This window comes from Ranitomeya variabilis, chromosome 4 (genome assembly GCF_051348905.1).
Source record: "Ranitomeya variabilis isolate aRanVar5 chromosome 4, aRanVar5.hap1, whole genome shotgun sequence".
Taxonomy (NCBI): Eukaryota; Metazoa; Chordata; class Amphibia; order Anura; family Dendrobatidae; genus Ranitomeya; species Ranitomeya variabilis.
The window spans coordinates 650,757,542-650,784,285 of record NC_135235.1 but is presented as its reverse complement, the minus strand read 5'-3'; the positions used below and the strand labels follow the sequence as shown (position 1 = coordinate 650,784,285).

Genomic DNA, 26,744 nt, shown 5'->3' with positions numbered 1-26,744 from the left:
TGTTTTTTGTTTGGCTTTTTTGCTAGGTTCACTAAATCCTAAAACTGATATTACGATTCTCCAGGTCATTTCGAGTTCATAGACACCAAACATGTCTAGGTTATTTTTTATCTAAGTGGTGAAAAAAATATTCAAATCTTTGCTAAAAAAAAAACTGCGCCAATTTCCGATACTCGTAGCGTCTCCATTTTTCGGGATCTCGGGTTGGGTGAGGGCTTAATTTTTGTGTGCCGAGCTGACGTTTTTAATGATACCACTTTTGTGCAGATACGTTCCATGGGAGGCTAGAAGCTGGCATAGCCTGATCGGCTCTGCTACATAGCAGCGATCATGAGATTGCTCCTATGTAGCTGAATTGCAGGCTTGCTATGAGTGCCAACCACAGGGTGGCGCTCACAGCAAGCCGGCATCAGTAACCAAAGAGGTCTCAAGGAGACCTCTGGTTACTATGCCGACGCATCGCTGACCCTGATCATGTGACAGGGATCAGCGATGCGCTCATTTCCAGCCGCGCGGCTGGAAGCGCTAGTTAAATGCCGCTGTCAGCGTTTCACAGCGGCATTTAACTCTTTAATAGCGGCAGGTGGATCGGGATTCTACCTGCCGCCATTGCGCGCTCATGTCAGCTGTACAAAACAGCTATCATGTCGCGACTTTGATGTGAGCTCAACGCCAGAGCCCACATCAAAGGAGGAGACGCGACATGCGCCATACTAGTACGGGGCATATCGTGAAGGGGTTAAGGGGCCTATATTGCAGAAATACCTAGAAGTGACACCATTTTAAAAATTGCACCCCTCAAAGTGCTCAAAACCACATTCAATAAGTTTATTAACCCTTTAGGTACTTCATTGGAATTAAAGTAATGTGGAAGGAAAAAAATAAACAATTTACTTTCTTCCACAAAAATGATGCTTTAGCCTCAAATTTTGCATTTTCACAAGGGTAACAGGAGAAAATGGACCATACAATTTGTTGTGCAGTTTCTCCTGAGCACGAAGACACCCCATATGTATGGCAAAGCTACTGTTTGGGCAAACGGCAGGGCTCGGAAGGGAAGGAGCACCATTTGACTTTTGAAATGCAAAATTGGTTGGAATAAATAGCAGATATCATGTCGCGTTTGCAGAGCCCCTGATGCGCCCAAACAGTGGAAACCCCCAACAAGTGACCCCATTTTGGAAACTAGATGTGTGGTGAGCACCTTGAGCCCCCAAGATGCTTCAAAGAATTTTAAGACATTGAGACATGAAAATAAAAAATAGCAGTCTCACAAAAAATTTTATTTTAGCCCCATTTTTTTAATTTTTACAAGAGTAACAGGAGAATATGGACCCCAAACTTTGTTGAGCAATTTCTCCTGAGTGCGCCGATACCCCATATGTAGTGGAAAACTACTGTCTGGGCACACTGTAGCACCAAATGTAAAAAGTGACATTTTGGAGAGCAGACTTTGATGGTGCTAGAACCTCCCCTGCTCCACAAAGTGATGCTATATTGGAATTGATCTAGTGTTTTCCTGGTGCGTGAATTTTATAATGTGGTGGCATACGTGGGTTTTGTACAGTACATCAAGTTGGCATATACGAGTTGTGTCGAGTACATGAAGTTGTGCAATAAATTAGAGTAAATCAGAAATACATTTAGCAATTCATGGATGAGTGGCACATTTTGAAATCATTTTATGCACAGGCCAGTTTTTATAGGTGTTTTTATCGCTCTTGTCCTTATACTTGATCACCAACATGTTGTTGCTACATTGGGCTCAGCTCTCACCCTTTCTGAGGAGCTACCCAATTAGAGACCTAGGGAGGCTCTCTGGTCTTTACTCACAGTACCGCATGCAGTGGTAGCTCTTTGCCGGTGTACAGATTATCAACTGTGGTAGATTGGCACAGGAACGTTTCTTCTGCTGGTTTATTTAAACACGGCATAAACAAGTGCAGTATTTAACAAAATAAACATAGTCTTTCTGACATAACAGCTAAGTGGCTGGACATTTAACTTGTTGGACCACACCCTTGAGTGGAAATATGTTGAGTAACCGTCCCGCCCATCTCTTACAGTTACTCACAAAAAAACTCAACCTGTCATGGCTGATTGTACTTTAATTGTTTTTTTTTAATTACATAAATTAATGTACTTATTGGAAAAATATATCATTTTTTTTTTATTTGGGAACTTAACCCCTTCATGACCCAGCCTATTTTGGCCTTAATGACCTTGCCATTTTTTGCAATTCTGACCAGTGTCCCTTTATGAGGTAATAACTCAGGAACGCTTCAACGGATCCTTGCGGTTCTGAGATTGTTTTTTCGTGACATATTGGGCTTCATGTTAGTGGTAAATTTAGGTCGATAATTTCTGAGTTTATTTGTGAAAAAAACGGAAATTTGGCGAAAATTTTGAAAATTTTGCAATTTTCACATTTTGAATTTTTATTCTGTTAAACCAGAGAGTTATGTGACACAAAATAGTTAATAAATAACATTTCCCACATGTCTACTTTACATCAGCACAATTTTGGAAAGAATTTTTTTTTTTGCTAGGAAGTTATAAGGGTTAAAATTTGACCAGTGATTTCTCATTTTTACAACAAAATTTACAAAACCATTTTTTTTAGGGACCACCTCACATTTGAAGTCAGTTTGAGGGTTCTATATGGCTGAAAATACCCAAAAGTGACACCATTCTAAAAACTGCACCCCTCAAGGTGCTCAAAACCACATTCAAGAAGTTTATTTACCCTTCAGGTGTTTCACAGCAGCAGAAGCAACATGGAGGGGAAAAATTAACATTTAACTTTTTAGTCACAAAAATGATCTTTTCGCAACAATTTTTTTATTTTCCCAAGGGTAAAAGGAGAAACTGGACCACGAATGTTGTTGTCCAATTTGTCCTGAGTACGCCGATACCTCATATGTGGGGGTAAACCACTGTTTGGGCGCACGGCAGGGCTCGGAAGGGAAGGAGCGCCATTTGACTTTTTGAATGAAAAATTGGCTCCAATCTTTAGCGGACACCATGTCGCGTTTGGAGAGCTCCCGTGTGCCTAAACATTGGAGCTCCCCCACAAGTGACCCCATTTTGGAAACTAGACCCCCCCAAGGAACTTATCTAGAAGCATAGTGAGCACTTTAAACCCCCAGGTGCTTCACAACTTAATCCGTAAAAATGAAAAAGTACTTTTTTTTCACACAAAATTTCTTTTAGCCTCAATTTTTTCATTTTCACATGGGCAACAGGATAAAATGGATCCTAAAATTTGTTGGGCAATTTCTCCTGAGTACGCCGATACCTCATATGTGGGGGTAAACCACTGTTTGGGTGCACGGCAAGGCTCGGAAGGGAAGGCGCGCCATTTGACTTTTTGAATGGAAAATTAGCTTCAATCATTAGCGGACACCATGTCGCGTTTGGAGAGCCCCTGTGTGCCTAAACATTGGAGCTCCTGCACAAGTGACCCCATTTTGGAAACTAGACCTCCCAAGGAACTAATCTAGATGTGTGGTGAGCACTTTGAACCCCCAAGTGCTTCACAGAAGTTTATAACGCAGAGCCATGAAAATAAAAAATTATTTTTCTTTCCTCAAAAATGATATTTTAACCCACAATTTTTTATTTTCCCAAGGGGAACAGGAGAAATTGGACCCCAAAAGTTGTTGTCCAGTTTCTCCTGAGTACGCTGATACCCCATATGTGGGGGTAAACCACTGTTTGGGCTCGGAAGGGAAGTAGTGACAATTTGGAATGCAGACTTTGATGGAATGGTCTGCGGGAATCATGTTACGTTTGCAGAGCCCCTGATGTGCCTAAACAGTAGAAACCCCCCACAAGTGACCCCATTTTGGAAACTAGACCCCCCAAGGAACTTATCTAGATGTGTGGTGAGCACGTTCAACCCCCAAGTGCTTCACAGAAGTTTACAACGCAGAGCCGTGAAAATAAAAAATCATTTTTCTTTCCTCAAAAAAGATGTTTTAGCAAGCAATTGTTTATTTTCACAAGGGTAACAGGAGAAATTGGACCCCAATATTTGTTGCCCAGTTTGCTGTGAGTACGCTGATACCTCATATGTGGGGGTAAACCACTGTTTGGGCGCACGTCAGGGCTCGGAAGGGAAGTAGTGACATTTGAAATGCAGACTTTGATGGAATGGTCTGCGGGCGTCACGTTGCATTTGCAGAGCCCCTGATGTGCCTAAACAGTAGAAACCCCCCCTAAGTGACCCCATTTTGGAAACTAGACCCCCCAAAGAACTTATCTATATGTGTGGTGAGCACGTTCAACCCCCAAGTGCTTCACAGAAGTTTACAACGCAGAGCCGTGAAAATTAAAAATCATTTTTCTGTCCTCAAAAAAGATGTTTTAGCAAGCAATTTTTTTTTCACAAGGGTAGCAGGAGAAATTGGACCCCAATATTTGTTGCCCAGTTTGTTGTGAGTATGCTGGTACCCCATATGTGGGGGTAAACCACTGTTTGGGCGCACGTCAGGGCTTGGCAGGGAAGTAGTGACATTTGAAATGCAGACTTTGATGGAATGGTCTGCGGGCGTCACGTTGCATTTGCAGAGCCCCTGATGTGCCTAAACAGTAGAAACACCCCACAAGTGACCCCATTTTGGAAACTAGACCCCAAAAGGATCTTATCTAGATGTGTGGTGAGCACTTTCAACCCCCAAGTGCTTCACATAAGTTTATAACGTAGAGCCATGAAAATAAAAAATAATTGTTCTTTCCTCAAAAATTATGTTTTAGCAAGTAATTTTTTATTTTTGCAAGGGTAACAGGAGAAATTGGACCCCAATAGTTGTTGCCCAGTTTGTCCTGAGTACGCTGGTATCCCATATGTGGGGGTAAACCACTGTTTGGGCGCACGTCGGGGCTTGGAAGGGAGGGCGCACCATTTGACTTTTTGAACGCAAGATTGGCTGGAATCAATGGTGGCGCCATGTTGCGTTTGGAGACCCCTGATGTGCCTAAACAGTGGAAACCCCTCAATTCTAACTTCAACACTAACCCCAACACACCCCTAACCCTAATCCCAACTGTAGCCATAACCCTAATCACAACCCTAACCCCAACACACCCCTAACCACAACCCTAACCCCAACACACCCGTAACCCTAAATCCAACCCTAACCCTAATCCCAACCCTACCCACAACTGTAACCCCAACACAACCCTAACCCTATCCTTAACCCTAACCACAAGCCTAATCTTAACCCTATTTCCAACCCTAGCCCTAATTCCAACCCTAAGGGTACCGTCTCACATAACAATTTACCAACGTTCACGACCAGCGATACGACCTGGCCGTGATTGTTGGAAAGTCGTTGTGTGGTCGCTGGGGAGCTGTCACACAGACCGCTCTCCAGCGACCAACGATGCCAAGGTCCCGGGTAACCAGGGTAAACATCGGGTTACTAAGCGCAGGGCCGCGCTTAGTAACCCGATGTTTACCGTGGTTACCAGCGTAAAAGTAAAAAAAAAAAACCGTACATACTCACATTTCGGTGTCCTTCAGGTCCCTTGCCGTCTGCTTCCCGCTCTGACTGAGTGCCGCCGTACAGTGAGAGCAGAGCGCAGCGGTGACGTCACTGCTGTGCTGTGCTCTTACTTTCCGGCCGGCAGACAGTCAGAGCGGGAAGCAGACGGCAAGGGACCTGAAGGACACCGAAATGTATGTACGGTTTTATTTTTTTTACTTTTACGCTGGTAACCACGGTAAACATCGAGTTACTAAGCGCGGCCCTGCGCTTAGTAACCCGATGTTTACCCTGGTTACAAGCGAACGCATCGCTGGATCGCTGTCACAACGATCCAGCGATGACAGCGGGAGATCCAGCGACGAAAGAAAGTTCCAAACGATCTGCTACGACGTACGATTCTCAGCAGGGTCCCTGATCGCTGCTGCGTGTCAGACACAGCGATATCGTATGGATATCGCTGGAATGTCACGGATCGTAACGTCGTAGCGATCAAAGTGCCACTGTGAGACGGTACCCTAACTCTAATTCCAACCCTAACCCTAAGGCTATGTGCCCACGTTGCGGATTCGTGTGAGATTTTTCTGCACGATTTTTGAAAAATCCGCAGGTAAAAGGCACTGCGTTTTACCTGCAGATTTACAGCAGATTTCCAGTGTTTTTTTGTGCGGATTTCACCTGCGGATTCCTATTGAGGAACAGGTGTAAAACGCTGCGGAATCCGCACAAAGAATTGACATGCTGCAGAAAATACAACGCAGCGTTTCTGCACGGAATTTTCCGCACCATGGGCACAGTGGATTTGGTTTTCCATAGGTGTACATGGTACTGTAAACCTGATGGAAAACTGCAACGAATTCGCAGCGGCCAATCCGCTGCGGATCCGCAGCCAAATCCGCACATGCCATAACCCTAACCCTACCCCTAACCCTAACCCTACCCGTAACCCTAACCCTACCCCTAACCCTACCCCTAGTTCTAACCCTAACCCTAGTTCTAACCCTAACCCTAGTGGAAAACGAAAAAAATAAATATATATATTTTCTTTATTTTATTATTCTCCCTACCTATGGGGGTGATAAAGGGGGGGAGGGGGTATTTATTATTTTTTTTATTTTGATCGCTGTGATAGAACCTACCACAGCGATCAAAATGTACTTGTAAGGAATCTGCCGGCTGGCAGATTCGGCGGGCGCACTGAGCATGCGCCCGCCATATTGGAAGATGGCGGCGCCCAGCGAGGAGACGTACGGACACCGGGAGGATCGGTAAGTATGAAGGGGTGGGGGGGGGGTGGATTGGAGCACAGGGGGGGTGATCGGACCACAGGGGGGGTGAATTCAAACAAGGAGGGAGCGGACAGGAGGACGGGGGAGCCGGCAGGCGGACGGAGGGGACCGGACCCCATAACGGAGGACTGGGGGGGCGATCGGTGGGTGTGGGGGGGGGGTCACTTAATATTTCCAGCCATGGCCGATGATATTGCAGCATCGGCCATGGCTGGATTGTAATATTTCACCATTTTTTTAGGTGAAATATTACAAATCGCTCTGATTGGCAGTTTCACTTTCAACAGCCAATCAGAGCGATCGTAGCCACGGGGGGGGTGAAGCCACCCCCCCTGGGCTGAAGCACCACTCCCCCTGTCTCTGCAGATCGGGTAAAATGGGAGTTAACCCCTTCACCCGATCTGCAGGGACGCGATCATTCCATGACGCATACGCTGCGTCATAGGTCGGATTGGCACAGACTTTCATGACGCAGCGTATGCGTCAAAGGTCGGGAAGGGGTTAAAAAAATATATTTTTACACATCATTTTTTTTACATTTTCCCAGGATGGGACATCACTATATAATATCAGATCGCTGATCTGACACTCTACACTACAGAGTGTCAGATCAGCGATCTGACAGGCAGGGAAGGAGGCGTGTCAGTGCCTGCTCTCAGCAGGCGCTCATAAGCCACCTCCCTGCAGGATCCGGAAGGACCCCGCAGACATCTTGATGCCGGGGGTCTCCATGGAGACCATCAGGCCAACGTGATCGCATTGCATTGTTCTGATGGAAGCGCGAAGGGAGCCCCATCCCTGCATGATGCTTCTCTATGCATCAGAGGGGTGAAATGCACCCGATCACCACGGCACTCAACGTGAGGCCGCACGATCGGTGCGTTGTACTAGTACTGCTGTTTACGGGAACGCATTTCCCGCAGAGCAGTACTAGTATGGCGCATGTCGGGAAGGGGTTAAGGGGTCACTATAAGTGGGCTGTGGCTCATTTGCTGTCCTGGGGTATCTGCGTGGGGGTTCGTTATTAGTGATGATCGAATAGTGAAATATTCGGATTTGTGAAATTCGTTCCAAATAATTTCTAATATCGGTGTATTCGTACTGAATAGCAAATACAATGCCAGTCAATGGGAAAGCCGAATATTTTTCTAATGGACCCAAAAACAGGTCTGGGGGCCTGAGAAAAAAAGCTGAAATTAATTGTCAAGTGCTAAAACTGAATGGAAACAGCATGGAGAAGATGTCTGCATGCATTTTTAACTCACTTATGGTTTCTGGGAATAATGTAGTCAGACTATTGTGCCAGTTTTACGGATATATAAGAAGACCTACGAAACCAAACCTAAATTGTTTTATACAGGGAAAAATGCTAAGAAACACCCTTTTCTTCATAATTACTTGTATACACTATAAAATAAAAAAAAAATAAAAAAATTAAGAAAAAAATAGAATTATACCCCCTTAGGATATATTCACACAGAGCCTTTTGGTTTCAGTTTTATCTTCTACATTTAGGAGGCCCCTCCATCATTCATAATTGTTAGCTTGATAGTGAAATACATATTCCCCATCACTTTACAATGCCAGCTAAAACATGACCATTTGAATTTTGGGCTTTGCCCGCCACCACCACCATGTCCACGGGCATGTCATTATGCGGCCCTCGCTTCACATTTTCAGAGGGCCAGCAGGTGCTGTGAAACCTGAGTTCTGTGAGCTCCACAGTTCATTTTGGCCACCAGATCCCAATGGAGCCACTGTCATAGTGTGTGAAGCTAAGGTGAAAATAATACAGGAGTTGGAGGACCGGTATGAGCAATGTCAGTAAATTGGATTCTACCAGACACCAAAAGCATTAGAATTCAATTTGGAATACAGTGTATGCAAGCGAGGGCCTGTATTGTGCTCAGTCTGTCAGGCCTGAAACCCATGTCAGGAACATGTACAAGCCTCATGTTACTTTGAAGCAGCCTCCTCAAGGGAAAGAGCCAGGAGTGCCATTGACCAATCTGCACAAGCCTACGCACTTCTTCTGGAAACTACCCAACCAGGCAGAATGTATCTTTTGCATGGTTTTGAGCAACAAAAAAAGTGGACGTGGTTTTTGAATGTTCTTACTGTATGTGCAACTGTAGGTTGTGGGTAAGAGGCATCAGCACCTGATTCCTGCACAGCAGATTGGGAAGGCTGTAACATAGGGGAAGGGGCAGTGGTTTCACCCTTAGACACAGATTCTGTACCCAGGCATTCCGCCCATCTACTGGGGTGCTTGCCTGCCATGTGATTCTGCATGCTGCTAGTGTTCTTACCTCTTCTCATCTTGGTATGGCAGATGCTGCAAATAACAGTTGTTTTGTCTGAAAGACTTTCAGAAAAAAACTGCCATAAAGGGGAACAACACACCCTTGGCCTGCTATCTAACCAAGTGGGGGCTCTGTTGGACAGTTGACCGAGTTCTCCCTCTGGTCAAACCACTACCTCTTCTTGCCTGTTTTCGTGCTATGGATCCATCCCTCTCAGCACTGCTTTGCTCGCTATGCGAGCCACCCTGCCAGGTTGGATCAGTGGCCTCATCATCGACCATATCATCTTCCAATTCATCAATCTGATCCTCCTTCTGAGTTGCGATTTTAAGCTGACCTGATGGCAACTGTGGGTCATCATTATCCTCCACCTCTTCAGACATGAATTGACGTTACCCAAAGTGGCTTTCTTTTGGCCGTGGGTGCTCAAATGTTTGTGAATCACTGTACTCCACCTCCTCATGGTGCACGGTGAGAGGCCAGAAAAATGAGGAGGGAATGTAAACAGCTCCTCAGAGTGGCCAAGTTTGGGGTTATATGTCTCCTGAGACTCTTGATGGGGGGGGGGGGGGGGAGGAGCTTGAGGACTGTGAGACCCAGCCACTTGGCTACTGAAACTGGACCGTGTGGAAGACTTGGTGGTGCTACTTGTCAACACCTTGGAGCCTTTGTGTGCCATCCAACCCACAACATCCTAACACTTTTTAGGGTTCAACAGTTGTGTAGCGCACAGACCTGATTTTAACAGGAAGCTAGAATGAGATAAAGTCACCTTCTGATCTGTCACATGGCGGCACCACCACATCTACATCCCCATCCCTTAACGTCACCCTTTCCCATATTGAATGCGTTAAGAAAAAAAAGTCCTGGCTTTAATTTGTCACAAAAACCCTTACAGAGGTGTTATGTACAAATTCCCTGTATCTATCTATGTGTGGGTAATTTATTTTTTTTAGCCATCTACTTTATTATACACGCCAAAAACAGACACAGCTAAATTGCTGGTAAATAGTCACATTTGCATATGTCAGCAGTCTTTATGCCAGGCGAACAACTGCTAGATAAATATACGCCATTTCAGCAATAGGCAAGAAATATTATTTAGCTCTTAATAGAGCTCTTTAGTATATACTCGTACCGGATATGAAACCCTGCTTCTCTCTCCCTACTCCAGAACCTGTTCCTACACTATACACAATGCCAGCTAGCAGACATCTGCAGCATGTACTTGCAATGGTAACACCCGGCCTGCCTTTCCCACTCCCTGGTATAAAACTCTCCCTACGCTATCTAAACCTAACAGAGACCTAATCTTCACTCTAAGTAGCTCTTAAAATAGCGTTTTGGACTCAGAAACTTTCCCTATATGCTGCTCTAATTCTCCTTACGCTGAAACTAAGCTCTCAGTACGCCGTTTCCGCATGCAATGTGCGCAAGATGGCGCCGGCAGAGATTAAATATCCCCTATGATGCTGTAAGGCCAGCCAATCACAGTAATGCCTTAACAAAGATGGCTACAGCATTTCTGTGATTGGCAAGCAAGCCCATCATGTTAATTGGCTGCAAATAAAGCACAAACCATGTTGGGCGGGTCACTCGAATATACCAAGGTGAATAACTAATTACTCGCCAAGTAACGAATAGCGTACTATTCGTGCGAGTAACGAATAGCGATGAATGTATTCATCCATCACTATTCATCGTAACTGCAGGAAGAGGATGAGGAAAAGAAGAGGAAGGTGGCATCCTCTCACTCACTATCAGTGTCACAGGCAAGGAAGGAGTATGCCTTTTCATTTGAATACTTTCTTTGGGAAGAGCTGTACATTTTATTTTTCACGTGAGTGATGTGTTTGTTGTGTTTTTCATGTGTGTATTGGATAACCAAATTTTATATATTTGTGTGTGTGGTGTAAACTTTTTTTTAAATAAATTTATTATAGAGGGAAAAAAATGGAAAGAATAAAAAAAAAAAATAGGGTAGAGAAAAAAAAGAATAGAATATAATAATCTAGGAATAAAAATAAAAAGGAGAATATAAATATTTGGTAAAATAAAAAAAACGTACTAAGAGTAGAACAGTAAAGCAATTACTGAGCGCCTGCAACTAAATTACGCCACCGTAATTCTATGCAGTAGAAAAAAACTATACTATAATTACTTCAAGAATTTCCCATTAAAATTCTGATACCACAATTACTAAACAGATGTCAGCAAAAACTATTACTGAGTGCCCGCAACTATCTGACGCTAATTTAGATAATATTTTAGCAAAAAATACTGACGTAGAAGCAAATTACTACAGTACTACAGTCGGGGGTTGACTTATACGCCGGGTACGGCGTGTGCAGGGAGCTGTCATGGATGGTTCCCAGGGTCTGGAGGAGAGGAGACTCTCCTTCAGGCCCTGGGATCCATATTCATGTAAAAAAATAAAAAATAAAAATATGGATATACTCACCTTCCGACGGCCCCCAGCGGTGCACGCGGCGGCTTCCGTTCCCAAGGATGCATTGCGCGAAGGACCGGAGATGACATCGCGATCACGCGACCGCGACGTCATCTCCGGTCCTTCGCGCAATGCATCCATGGGAACGGAAGCCACCGCGTGCACCGCTGAGAGCCGAGAGAACTCCGGGGGCGGTCGGAAGGTAAGTATATCCCTATTTTTTATTTTTATTCTTTTTTTACATGGATATGGATCTCAGAGCCTGAAGGACAGTCTCCTCTCCTCCAGACCCTGGGAACCATCCGGACCTCACATGCTGTATAAGACGACACCCGGCGTATAAGATGACCCCCGTCTTATACAGCGAGTATATTCCAAACTCTATATTTTATATGGAAAAGTTGGGGGTCGTCTTATACGATGAAAAATACGGTATATTTTAGTAAAACATCCTGTAGTATGTGACTTATACAGTATATTTCTTACCATCCCTAATCTAGCCCCATCAACTAATCGAAATTATTTTTACTTGATACTTTTTTTTTGCATTTAAAAACAAACAAACAAAAAAAAAAAACAACTGGATGTTGATCAGTAATGTGCATCACTGATCAGCACTCAGTGGCTGCAGGACGCAAGCACAGAGGTGGTATATACTGATCAGCACTTGGTGGCTGAGAATGCAGGCACAGAGGGGGTAGTAAAGAAAAAACTGCCAAAAATCAAGTGATCAAGTTCTGATCAGTGATCTGTTTCTTGTTTCTCAGTTCTCTGTCTTGAGTCTGTGACTACACAAAAACATCAAGATACTAAATCAGCGCCACTTATTAATGTATTTAACTGAAGGGAGAATATCCAAAGTTGTTTTTATTTCAACAACTCTCTTGGGTTTTCTGCCTTCCTCTGGATCCACAGGTCTGAATTACAGCTTGAACTTTTTATCTGTGTCTGAATTGAAAGGATTCTACTCACCTGGGTAGTCATATGTAGGAATCTCCTCTTTACACTGCTCATCACCCCTCACATATGTCTCTGTAGTATTATTATGGGTCAGATCTTTACCCTGAAATAAATATTGTAAAAATCAATTACAGATGGACAAGTCATATCTATGATCAGCTCTAATCCTGCCATCTACACAGTTATCATTAAACAAGTATAAAACATGTAATACTGGTGGATAAAACACAATTAAGCACAAGTAGAGAATATATAATACTGGTAGATAAAACAAGAATGAACATTAGACCTTCACATCGTAGGGGAGATTTCATGACACTTTCCCTTCATCTACCTGATGATGCTGAGGAACATTGGGATTTTCTCGCTTACAATCCTGTGCAAGAAAAGCACGGGGACATCTCTCTGGTGTCCTCTTACTGGATAGAACTAAAAGTAACACAAAAAGGGACTGAATTCATTTTTTGTATACAAATAATTATAGACTGTGTGTATTTATTACTGTCTATTACCTGATGGTGTGAATGGCTGGGGAACCTCCATCATGACGTCCTTGTACAAATCTTTGTGTCTTTCTAGATACTCCCACTCCTCCATGGAAAAATAGATGGTGACGTCCTGACGTCTTAGAGGAACCTGACACATACAATGATACCATCATCCCCCGATCCCTACATAGCATCACTGTATTGTGTCCCAACATTCCCAACAGTGTTACCTCTCCAGTCAGCAGCTCAATCATCTGGTAGGTGAGTTCTAGGATCTTCTGGTCATTGATGTCCTCATGTATCAGAAAAGGACATGGAGGCCGAATGATTGGGCTCAGGGGTCTTCCACATTCCTCAGACACAGGAGCCTGATAGGGCACATTAGAGGTCTTCTTCACTACTGTGTAATCCTGGTTATGGAGAGACACGTTAATAAATATAACTACAGACATACTCACAAAGTCCTCACCTCTAGCCTCTTCAGTTCTGTCCGTTATTCCCATAAATAAGAATGAGATAATGGGACATCATCAGAATCTCTCACCTCTCCAGTTAGCCGAAAGAGGATCTCTAGGGTGAAGTGTAATACCTCTTCCATCTTTTTCATGCCCCTATCCATCCTTGATGGGTCTATCAGAAAAATTCTTTACGTAAAAGATTTCCACTGAGAAGATCCGATATTGTAGATACCTAAATGGGAAGAAGATGAGCCGATGTGACATCATAAGGTCTGGAGTACGAGTGTAAAATCTTATTACAGCTGTTCCTTCAAGACTGAAGTTAATGCATGTTGTACTTTCACAAGAAGACTACAATTGATCTCTAGCCTCAGCACCAGGTGAACCTGAAGACTTACAAAGAAGAACCTTTCCGTCTCTTTGATTTGTTAAGCTTTGGGATCTGGAGAGGTCGCTTAGAATAATACAAATCTTTACATGACATTCTGGGCAGTCTCTTTCAGGACCGATTTTATCCAGACATAATGAAATTGTCTAAATAAGCTGAATTGAGCTCGAGATTTCAGGAGATTTGCTCAGCTATACAAGTAATCATCATTAAACAACAAAACTAAAATCATGTCATAATGATGAAGTGGTTTATAGTGCAAAATCCAACTGCAACAAAGACAGTTAAACTTACAAAACATTATTTGAATTTCAGCTCTTTTGGCCATACATATTTGTATTAGAGTAAAAGCCACAATAAGGCCTCATTCAGACAGACATTCATGTTGCACATGAAAAAGTAGACGTGTGCACAGCCATAAAGAGGAGCCAGAGTAGGTTCCCATACCGTAATATATAGCAAAAACTCGGCACAAAACTTAACATAATACAGGTGATTTAATGGTGTCCACAAAATAACAGAAACGTTTCGGTCCTACATCCGGACCTTCATCAGTCACAGTTGATAAATGTGAGGGAGCGAGTGGACCCACAGAATTGCTGATTGTGGAATGAGATTACACTTGTGTGTGAGCTCTTCCTGTATGTGGGCAGTATAGTGTGATAGAAATATATATATCATGTAGATCTCACTTGCATGTATACTCCTCTATAATCATATACACTCATATGCTCACAGCCAATATATACATTATAATCAATGGTTTAAAATGGCTGACATGAACTAATATAAACCAGACAGATCGTATGGGGTTTTCCATCCCAAAAGCGGAATAGTGTCAGATGTATTAACTGCTGATCAAATGTCTCAACTCTGTCCTACATGCAGAGAGCTACATTTTACTTGCTTGGTCAGCAGTCATATGAGCATTAATCACAATATTCCATATATGCTTAGATAACCAATGACAGAGGAGCTAGACAATATGGTAATTAACTAACCACCCCTAGCCACTCCTTTCTATTTGCTATCATAAAAACTATGTATGTACAATAAAGTATCAGTATTGATGGAATGGTATTGACACAGCATGGTGTGCAGTCTCATTCCTTGAGCGCTCAAAATACTCAGTCTTATTGGGAGCGGCCACAGCACACACAGAGGGATAAATTTATCCAACCCAAATATTTCCATATCAATAGCCCCAAATGAAGGGATATGCCTTCAAATATCAGGACATAAGTGCCGTGCCTGTGAGGGACGCGGAATCCACCGCTAGTCCATCCGCATGAAAATAAAAAAAAAAAAAAAAAAGGTATAAGATAAATTCACATGTAAAGGCCTGGGCACCCCTCATCAAAATCACTGCTATTGTAAACAGTTAAGCAAGATGAAGATGAAATGATCTATAAATGGCCAAAAGTTAAAGATGACACATTTCCTTTGTCTTTTAGGCAAAAAAAAAGTAGAGTCATTTTTTACATTTTAAAAATGGGCTGATGCAAAAATATGGGCACCCTTGGAGATTTGTGTGCTCAGATAACTTTAACCAAGGTTTCAGACCTTAACCCCTTCACCCCCAAGGGTGGTTTGCACGTTAATGACCGGGCCAATTTTTACAATTCTGACCACTGTCCCTTTATGAGGTTATAACTCTGGAACGCTTCAACGGATCTTGGCGATTCTGACATTGTTTTCTCGTGACATATTGTACTTCATGATAGTGGTAAAATTTCTTCGATATAACTTGCGTTTATTTGTGAAAAAAACGAATATTTGGCAAAACTTTTGAAAATTTCGCAATTTTCCAACTTTGAATTTTTATGCTCTTAAATCACAGACATATGTCACGCAAAATACTTAATAAGTAACATTTCCCACATGTCTACTTTACATCAGCACAATTTTGGAACCAAATTTTTTTTTGTGACGGAGTTATAAGGGTTAAAAGTTGACCAGCAATTTCTCATTTTTACAACACCATTTTTTTTTAGGGACCACATCTCATTTGAAGTCATTTTGAGGGGTCTATATGATAGAAAATACCCAAGTGTGACACCATTCTAAAAACGGCACCCCTCAAGGTACTCAAAACCACTTTCAAGAAGTTTATTAAGCCTTCAGGTGTTTCACAGGAATTTTTGGAATGTTTAAATAAAAATGAACATTTAACTTTTTTTCACACAAAATTTATTTCAGCCCCCATTTTTTTACTTCCCCAAGGGTAAGAGAAGAAATTAGACCACAAAAGTTGTTGTGCAATTTGTCCTGAGTACGACGATACCCCATATGTGGGGGTGAACCACTGTTTGGGCGCATAGCAGAGCTCGGAAGGGAAGGAGCGCTATTTTTCTTTTCAATGCAAAATTGACTGGAATTAAGATGGGATGCCATGTTACGTTTGGAGAGCCCCTGATGTGCCTAAACATTAAAAACCCCCACAAGTGACACCATTTTGGAAAGTAGACCCCCTAAGGAACTTATCTAGATGTGTTTTGAGAGCTTTGAACCCCCAAGTGTTTCACTACAGTTTATAACGCAGAGCCGTGAAAATAAAAATTATTTTTTTTTTTTTCACAAAAATGATTTTTTAGCCCCCAGTTTTGTATTTTCACAAGGGTATCAGGATAAATTGGACCCCAAAAGTTGTTGTCCAATTTGTCCTGAGTACGCTGATACCCCATATGTGGGGGGGAACCACTGTTTGGGCGCATGACAGAGCTCGGAAGGGAAGGAGCGCCATTTGGAATGCAGACTTAAATGGATTGGTCTGCAGGTGTCACGTTGCATTTGCAGAGCCCCTAATGTACCCAAACAGTACAAACCCCCCACAAGTGACCCTATATTGGAAACTAGACCCCTCAAGGAACTTATCTAGATGTGTTGTGAGAACTTTGAACCCCCAAGTGTTTCACTACAGTTTACAACGCAGAGCCGTGAAAATAGAAAAAAAAAATTTCCCACAAAACTTATTTTTTAGCCCCCAGTTTTGTATTTTCCCAAGGGTAGCAGGAGAAATTGGACCCCAAAAGATGATGTCCAATTTGTCCTGAGTACGCCGATACCCCATATGTTGGGGTAAACCCCTGTTTGGGCACACGGGAGAGCTCTGAAGGGAAGGAGGAATGTTTTACTTTTTCAACGCAGAATTGGCTGGAATTGAGATCGGATGCCATGTCCCGTTTGGAGAGCCCCTGATGTGCCTAAACAGTGGAAATCCCCCAATTATAACTGATACCCTAATCCAAACACACCCCTTACCCTAATCCCAACAGTAACCCTAACCACACCTCTAACCCAGACACACCCAACCCTATTCCCAACCGTAAATGTAATCCAAACCCTAACCCTAACTTTAGCCCCAACCCTAACTGTAGCCTTAACCCTAGCCCCAACCCTAGCCCTAACCCTAGACCTAACACTAGCCCTAACCCTAGCCCTAACCCTAACCCTAGCCCTAACCCTAGCCCCAACCCTAGCCCTAGCAATAACCCTAGCCCTAACCCTAACCCTAATGGTAGAATGGAAATAAATACATTTTTTTTATTTTTCCCTAACTAAGGGGGTGATGAAGGGGGGTTTGATTTACTTTTATAGCGGGTTATTTAGCGGATTTTTATGATTGGCAGCTGTCACACACTGAAAGACGCTTTTTATTGCAAAAAATATTTTTTGCATTACCACATTTTGAGAGCTATAATTTTTCCATATTTGAGTCCACAGAGTCATGTGAGATCTTGTTTTTTGCGGGACAAGTTGACGTTTTTATTGGTAACATTTTTGGGCACGTGACATTTTTTGATCGCTTTTTATTCCGATTTTTGTGAGGCAGAATGATCAAAAACCAGCTATTCATGAATTTCTTTTGGGGGAGGCTGTTGTGAACTCTGTTTTCGGACTCCCTCCTGTGGTCGTGAGTGGTACTGTGTGAGTTCTATCTTTGGGCTCCCTCTGGTGGCTCTTTTGTTATTCTGCGGGTCTGTGGCTGGGATCAGCTGCCTCGTCACCTGCTATTCAGGCTTTCTATTTAACTCACCTGGACCTTCATTTTTTGCCTGCTGTCGTTGTATTCTGTGCTGGTTTTGATCTCTCCTGACTTCATTCGTGATCTGGCTCTCCAAGAGAAGCTAAGTTTTTGCTAGTTCATTTTTGCTCATCTTTGTTCAATATGTTTTCTCAGTATATGAGGTGTTGTGAAATTGGATTTTGGGCTCCCCCGGTGGCCACTGGTGGAATTGAACTGGTGTGCATTATCCCCTCTGTTCACCTGTTTCCATCAGGATGTGGGAGTCGCTATTTAACCTTGCTCCTCTGTCACTTCCATGCCGGTCAACATTGTAATCAGAAGCCTTTCTGTGCATGTTCCTGCTGCTAGACAACTCCCAGCTAAGTTGGACTTTAGTCCTCGTTTGTTTTTGCATTTTGTTCCAGTTCACAGCTGTAGTTTCGTTTCTGTGTCTGGAAAGCTCTTGTGATCTGAAATTGCCACTCTGATGTTATGAGTTAATACTAGAGTCTTAAAGTAATTTCAGGATGGTATTTTGATAGGGTTTTCAGCTGACCATGAAAGTGCCCTTTCTGTCTTCCTGCTATCTAGTAAGCGGACCTCAATTTTGCTAAACCTATTTTCATACTACGTTTGTCATTTCATCTAAAATCACCGCCAATATATGTGGGGGCCTCTGTCTGCCTATCGGGGAAATTTCTCTAGAGGTGAGCCAGGACTATATTTTCCTCTGCCAGGATTAGTTAGTCCTCCGGCCGGCGCTGGGCGTCTAGGGATAAAAAACGTAGGCAACGCTACCCGGCTACTGTTAGTTGTGCGGCAGGTTTAGTTCATGGTCAGTTTAGTTTCCATCCTTCCAAGAGCTAGTACTTATGTTTGCTGGGCTATGTTCTCTTGCCATTGAGAACCATAACAATAAGGAGTTCAGTCCAGCGTGCTCATATGTGACCTTTTCGCTTGCTGGTAGCTCTGGGGTGCTGAGGTTCTCCCCTCACATCGTTAGTTGGTGTGGGGGTTCTTGCATCCTCTGCGTGGATATTTTTGGATAGGGTTTTGTACTGACCGCATAGATTCTTTACTGTTCTCTTTGTATCTAGTGATTAGCGGGCCTCCTTTGCTGAACCTGTTTTTTATTACTGCGTTTGTGCTTTCTCCTTTGCTCACCGTTATTATTTGTGGGGGGCTGTTCTATACTTTGGGGTTATTTCTCTGAGGCAAGTGAGGCCTTTATTTCTCTCTAGGGGTAGTCAGTTTCTCAGGCTGTGAAGAGATGTCTAGGATTTTAGGAACGTTCCACGGCTGCCTATAGTGTGTGCGGTTAGGATCAGGTTTGCGGTCAGTCCAGTTACCACATCCCCAGAGCTCGTCCTATGTTCACTTACTTAGCTGGTCAGATTTGTGATCCTAAGCCACTAAGGATCATAACAGGAGGCGTTTATACCGTTCCGCGTTTGGTAAAATTGATAAAGCAGTTTTATTCATCGGGTCAGTACGATTACAGCGATATCTCATTTATATCATTTTTTTTATGTTTTCGCGCTTTTATACGATAAAAACTATTTTATAGAAAAAATAATTATTTTGGCATTGTTTTATTCTCAGGACTATAACTTTTTTATTTTTTTGCTGATGATGCTGTATGGCAGCTTGTTTTTTGCGGGACAAGATGACGTTTTCAGCGGTACCATGGTTATTTATATCTGTCTTTTTGATCGCGTGTTATTCCACTTTTTGTTCAGCGGTATGATAATAAAGCGTTGTTTTTTGCCTCTTTTTTTTTCTTACAGTGTTTACTGAAGGGGTTAACTAGTGGGGCAGTTTTATAGGTTGGGTCGTTACGGACACGGCGATACTAAATATGTGTACTTTTATTGTTTTTTTCTTTTTATTTAGCTAAAGAAATGTATTTATGGGAATAACATATATATTTTTTTTTTCTTTATTTAGGATTTTCTTTTTTTTTTTTTTTTTTACACACATGTGGAGAATTTTTTTTTTACTGTTTTACTTTGTCCCAGGGGGGGACATTACAGATCGGTGATCTGACAGTGTGCACAGCACTCTGTCAGATCACCGATCTGCCTCACAGCACTGCAGGCTTACCAGAGCCCGCTCTGAGCAGGCACTCGGTAAGCCACCTCCCTCCCTGCAGGACCCGGATGTCGCGGCCATCTTGTATCCAGGACCTGCAGCGAGGAAGGAGGCAGGAGACCCTCGGAGCAACGCGATCACATCGCGTTGCTCCGGGGGTCCCAGGGAAGCCCGCAGGGAGCCCCCTCCCTGCGCGATGCTTCTCTATACTGCCGGTACACCGCGATCATGTTTGATCGCGGTGCGCCGGGGGCGGTCCGTGACCGCTCCTGGCACATAGTGCCAGATGTCAGCTGCGATATGCAGCTGACACCCGGCCGCGATCGGCGGCGCTCCCCCCGTGAGCGCGGCCGATCGCGTATGACGTACTATCCCGTCGGTGGTCATACGGGCCCACCCCACCTTGACGGGATAGTATGTCATATGTCAGAAAGGGGTTAAAAAGCCTGTTAGGTCTATGGCTTGTTCACTATCATTATTAGGAAAAGCCAGGTGATACCAATTTCCCATCTTTATATATAAACCCAGCCTCCTCTAACCTTGTGCCAAAAAAAACAGCAGCTGTGAGTCATTCTAAACAGCTGCCCATCACTCTGAAAATGGTAGAGGCCCACAAAGAAGAGAAGGCTATAAGAAGATAGAAAAGCATTTTCAAGTTGCAGTTTCATCAATTCCAAATGTAATTAAGAAATGGCAGTTAACAGGAACAGTAGAGGTCTAGATAAGTTCTGGAAGACCAAGCAAAATTTCAGTGAAAGTTGCTCGTAGGATTGCTACATAGGCAAATCAGAAACCCCGCTTGACTGTCAAAGACCATCAGAAAAAGGACACATTTTTAGGAAAAGAACATCTCGCTAACAGTTAACTCCTCTGTGACCTTAGACGTACTATCCCGTCGAGGTGACCTGGGCCTATCTGACCCTCGACGGGATAGTACGTCATAGCCGATCGGCCGCGCTCACGGGGGGAGCGCGGCCGATCGCGGCCGGGTGTCAGCTGCATATCGCAGCTGACATCCGGCACTATGTGCCAGGAGCGGTCACGGACCGCCCCCGGCACATTAACCCCCGGCACACCGCGATCAAACATGATCGCGGTGTACCGGCGGTATAGGGAAGCATCGCGCAGGGAGGGGGCTCCCTGCGGGCTTCCCTGAGACCCCCGGAGCAACGCGATGTGATCGCGTTGCTCTGAGGGTCTCCTACCTCCCTCCTCGCCGCAGGTCCCGGATCCAAGATGGCCGCGGCATCCGGGTCCTGCAGGGAGGGAGGTGGCTTACCGAGTGCCTGCTCAGAGCAGACACTTGGTAAGCCTGCAGCCCTGCACAGCAGATCGCAGATCTGGCAGAGTGCTGTGCACACTGCCAGATCAATGATCTGTGATGTCCCCCCCTGGGACAAAGTAAAAAAGTTTAAAAAAAATTCCCCACATGTGTGTAAAAAAAAATATAAAAAAAATATCCTAAATAAAGAAAAAAAATAAAAAAATTATTCCCATAAATACATTTCTTTAGCTAAATAAAATAAAAAAAACAATAAAAGTACACATATTTAGTATCGCCGCGTCCGTAACGACCCAACCTATAAAACTGCCCCACTAGTTAACCCCTTCAGTAAACACCGTAAGAAAAAAAAAAAAAAAACGAGGCAAAAAACAACGCTTTATTACCATACCGCCGAACAAAAAGTGGAATAACACGCGATCAAAAAGACTGATATAAATATCCATGGTACCGCTGAAAACGGCATCTTGTCCCGCAAAAAACGAGCCGCCATACAGCATCATCAGCAAAAAAATAAAAAAGTTATAGTCCTGAGAATAAAGCGATACCAAAATAATTATTTTTTTTATAAAATAGTTTTTATCGTATAAAAGCGCCAAAACATAAAAAAATGATATAAATGAGATATCGCTGTAATCGTACTGACCCGACGAATAAAACTGCTTTATCAATTTTACCAAACGCGGAACGGTATAAACGCCTCCCCCAAAAGAAATTCATAAATAGCTGGTTTTTGATCACTCTGCCTCACAAAAATCGGAATAAAAAGCGATCAAAAAATGTCACGTGTCCGAAAATGTTACCAATAAAAACGTCAACGCGTCCCGCAAAAAACAAGATCTCACATAACTCTGTGGACTCAAATATGGAAAAATTACAGCTCTCAAAATGTGGTAACGCAAAAAATATTTTTTGCAATGAAAAGCGTCTTTCAGTGTGTGACAGCTGCCAATCATAAAAATCCGCTAAATAACCCGCTATAAAAGTAAATCAAACCCCCCTTCATCACCCCCTTAGTTAGGGAAAAATAAAAAAATTAAAAAATTTATTTATTTCCATTTTCCCATTAGGGTTAGGGTTGGGGTTAGGGCTAGAGTTAGGACTAGAGTTAGGGCTAGGGTTAGGGTTAGGGCAAGGGTTAGGGCTAGGGTTAGGGCAAGGGTTAGGGCTAGGGTTGGGGCTAGGGTTAGGGCTAGAGTTAGGACTAGAGTTAGGGCTAGGGTTAGGGTTAGGGCAAGGGTTAGGACTAGGGTTAGGGCTAGGGTTGGGGCTAGGGTTAGGGCTAGGGTTGGGGATAGGGTTAGGGCTAGGGTTAGGGCTAGGGCTAGTGTTACGGCTAGTGTTAGGGCTAGTGATAGGGCTAGGGTTATTGCTAGGGTTAGGGCTAGGGTTAGGGTTGGGGCTAGGGTTGGAGCTACAGTTAGGGTTGGGGCTAAAGATAGGGTTAGGGTTTGGATTACATTTACGGTTGGGAATAGGGTTGGGTGTGTCTGGGTTAGAGGAGTGGTTAGGGTTACCGTTGGGATTAGGGTTAGGGATGTGTTTGGATTAGGGTTTCAGTTATAATTGGGGGGTTTCCACTGTTTAGGCACATCAGGGGCTCTCCAAACGGGACATGGCATCCGATCTGAATTCCAGCCAATTCTGCGTTGAAAAAGGAAAACAGTGCTCCTTCCCTTCAGAGCTCTCCCGTGTGCCCAAACAGGGGTTTACCCCAACATATGGGGTATCAGCGTACTCAGGACAAATTGGACATCATCTTTTGGGGTCCAATTTCTCCTGCTACCCTTGGGAAAATACAAAACTGGGGGCCAAAAAATAAGTTTTGTGGGAAAAAAAGGATTTTTTATTTTCACGGCTCTGCGTTGTAAACTGTAGTGAAACACTTGGGGGTTCAAAGTTCTCACAACACATCTAGATAAGTTCCTTGGGGGGTCTAGTTTCCGATATGGGATCACTTGTGGGGGGTTTGTACTGTTTGGGTACATCAGGGGCTCTGCAAATGCAACGTGACGCCTGCAGACCAATCCATTTAAGTCTGCATTCCAAATGGCGCTCCTTCCCTTCCGAGCTCTGTCATGCGCCCAAACAGTGGTTCCCCCCCACATATGGGGTATCAGCGTACTCAGGACAAATTGATCAACAACTTTTGGTGTCCAATTTATCCTGATACCCTTGTGAAAATACAAAACTGGGGGCTAAAAAATCATTTTTGTGAAAAAAAAAGGAATTTTTATTTTCACGGCTCTGCGTTATAAACTGTAGTGAAACACTTGGGGGTTCAAAGTTCTCACAACACATCTAGATAAGTTCCTTGGGGGGTCTAGTTTCCAATATGGGGTCACTTGTGGGGGGTTTGTACTGTTTGGGTACATCAGGGGCTCTGCAAATGCAACGTGATGCCTGCAGACCAATCCATTTAAGTCTGCATTCCAAATGGCGCTCCTTCCCTTCCGAGCTCTGTCATGCGCCCAAACAGTGGTTCCCCCCCACATATGGGGTATCAGCGTACTCAGGACAAATTGGACAACAAAGTTTGGGGTCCAATTTATCCTGATACCCTTGTGAAAATACAAAACTGGGGGCTAAAAATCATTTTTGTGAAGAAAAAAAAAGGAATTTTTATTTTCACGGCTCTGCGTTATAAACTGTAGTGAAACACTTGGGGGTTCAAAGCTCTCAAAACACATCTAGATAAGTTCCTTAGGGGGTCTACTTTCCAAAATGGTGTCACTTGTGGGGGGTTTTAATGTTTAGGCACATCAGGGGCTCTCCAAACGCAACATGGCATCCCATCTTAATTCCAGTCAATTTTGCATTGAAAAGTAAAATAGCGCTCCTTCCCTTCCGAGCTCTGCTATGCGCCCAAACAGTGGTTTACCCCCACATATGGGGTATCATCGTACTCAGGACAAATTGCACAACAACTTTTGTGGTCTAATTTCTTCTCTTACCCTTGGGGAAATAAAAAAATGGGGGCGAAAAGATCATTTTTGTGAAAAAATATGATTTTTATTTTTACGGCTCTGCATTATAAACTTCTGTGAAGCACTTGTTGGGTCAAAGTGCTCAACACACATCTAGATAAGTTCCTTAAGGGGTCTACTTTCCAAAATGGTGTCACTTGTGGGGGGTTTCAATGTTTAGGCACATCAGGGGCTCTCCAAACGCAACATGGCGTCCCATCTCAATTCCAGTCAATTTTGCATTGAAAAGTCAAATGGTGCTCCTTCCCTTCCGAGCTCTGCCCTGCGCCCAAACAATGGTTTACACCCACATATGGGGTATCAGCGTACTCAGGACAAATTGCACAACAATTTTTGGGGTCCAATTTCTTCTCTTACCCTTGGGAAAATAAAAAATTGGGGGCGAAAAGATCATTTTTGTGAAAAAATATGATTTTTATTTTTACGGCTCTGCATTATAAACTTCTGTGAAGCACTTGTTGGGTCAAAGTGCTCAACACACATCTAGATAAGATCCTTAGGGGGTCTACTTTCCAAAATGGTGTCACTTGTGGGGGGTTTCAATGTTTACGGACATCAGGGGCTCTCCAAATGCAACATGGCGTCCCATCTCAATTCCAGTCAATTTTGCATTGAAAAGTCAAATGGCGCTCCTTTCCTTCCGAGCTCTGCCCTGCGCCCAAACAATGGTTTACACCCACATATGGAGTATCAGCGTACTCAGGACGAATTGTACAACAAATTTTGGGGTCTATTTTCTCCTCTTACCCTTGGTAAAATAAAACAAATTGGAGCTGAAACAAATTTTGAGTGAAAAAAAGTTAAATGTTTATTTTTATTTAAACATTCCAAAAATTCCTGTGAAACACCTGAAGGGTTAATAAACTTCTTGAAAGTGGTTTTGAGTACCTTGAGGGGTGCAGTTTTTAGAATGGTGTCACACTTGGGTATTTTCTATCATATAGACCCCTCAAAATGACTTCAAATGAGATGTGGTCCCTAAAAAAAAATGGTGTTGTAAAAATGAGAAATTGCTGGTCAACTTTTAACCCTTATAAGTCCGTCACCAAAAAAAATTTTGGTTCCAAAATTGTGCTGATGTAAAGTAGACATGTGGGAAATGTTACTTATCAAGTATTTTGCGTGACATGTCTGTGATTTAAGGGCATAAAAATTCAAAGTTGGAAAATTGCGAAATTTTCAAAATTTTCGCCAAATATTCGTTTTTTTCACAAATAAACGCAAGTTATATCGAAGAAATTTTACCACTATCATGAAGTACAATATGTCACGAGAAAACAATGTCAGAATCGCCAAGATCCGTTGAAGCGTTCCAGAGTTATAACCTCATAAAGGGACAGTGGTCAGAATTGTAAAAATTGGCCCGGTCATTAACGTGCAAACCACCCTTGGGGGTGAAGGGGTTAAGCATGTGGTGGATCAGTCATGCTTTGGGGTTGTGTTGCAGCCAATGGCACAGGGAACATTTCATGGGTAGAGAGAAGAATGGATTCAATAAAATTTCAACAAATTTTTGATGCAAACATAACACCATCTCTTAAAAAAAACGATAGCTTTAGTTGAAAAGAGGATGGCTTCTACAAATGGATAATGATCCTAAACACATATCAAAAAAAGACAAAATGAGCAATTGTAAGTACAAAGTGCTATATAGTACGATGACTGCAATATATTAAGAAGATAAAAACTTTGATGGGAGGAGGAGGAGCGCTTCTTTATCATTGCGAAGGAGAGGAGAAGCTTTGTCCCCTGATGGTAAAAATGGACATCGGGACCAATTTCTCCATTGTTTAAACACAGACGTGTGAATGAGGCCTTAGACTTAATAACGTATAAAGTGCTCATGTTTCCTCCATATTCTGCCCCACAGTCTCCTCCTCCAGGATCAGTGTCCTCAGTACAGGACCGACGCCACAGACATTTCATGGGAAATCCCTTTATTCTAACCTATTACAGCCAAAATTAGGGAAATTACAGTTTCTCCATTTCTCCAGATTTCTATGGAGAGAAAAACCCGACATTTCCATTCCCTGTAATCTCCATCATCTGTCCCCAAACCAGAGCGCCCCCCCCTGTATACATGAGCACAGCCAGCGTCCTATTACTGTACATATACACATGGCAGAGCTGGGGGCACTATCTCCGGGAATGGAGGGGTTACTGCCCCCTGCCCCCGCCCAGTAATGGGGAATCTCCAGCACCTACCTCCACCTGCAGAGCCGCACACCACATATATGGCTGTTCTGTGCGCACAGGACCTGGGATGAGGTCACAGGAGGGGAGGAGTCAGGGTCACATGATCAGGGGCCTCAGTGTATGCAGGACTCTGCTGTGCTGGTTGTCATGGTGCTGGATGAGGGGAAGTTTATGTGTGGGGTCAGGAGGGGTTTACAGGGTGGATGTAGCAGAGCCGTGTGTGTACGAGGTGTACGGAGCAGAGCCGTGTGTGTACGAGGTGTACGGAGCAGAGCCGTGTGTGTACAAGGTGTATTGAGCGGGGTTGTGTGTGTACGAGGTGTACGGAGCAGAACTGTGTGTGAACGAGGTGTACGGA

The 26,744-nt window shown here is 43.4% G+C and overlaps 1 protein-coding gene across 1 annotated transcript in view; it reads right to left on the bottom strand.

Moving 5' to 3' along the window:
* The window catches only part of LOC143766169 (uncharacterized), a 30,648-nt gene extending 4,162 nt beyond the window's left edge, over positions 1–26,486 (bottom strand). Inside the window, exons 1-6 of the mRNA XM_077253636.1 lie at positions 26,396–26,486; positions 13,523–13,668; positions 13,209–13,388; positions 13,003–13,126; positions 12,825–12,919; positions 12,503–12,593 (exon numbers count right to left, since the gene is read on the bottom strand). Coding sequence (XP_077109751.1) covers positions 12,503–12,593; positions 12,825–12,919; positions 13,003–13,126; positions 13,209–13,388; positions 13,523–13,597 — 565 coding nt within the window. The 5' untranslated portion in view covers positions 13,598–13,668; positions 26,396–26,486. The remainder of the gene's footprint in view (positions 1–12,502; positions 12,594–12,824; positions 12,920–13,002; positions 13,127–13,208; positions 13,389–13,522; positions 13,669–26,395) is intronic.
* Positions 26,487–26,744: the final 258 nt, after the last annotated feature.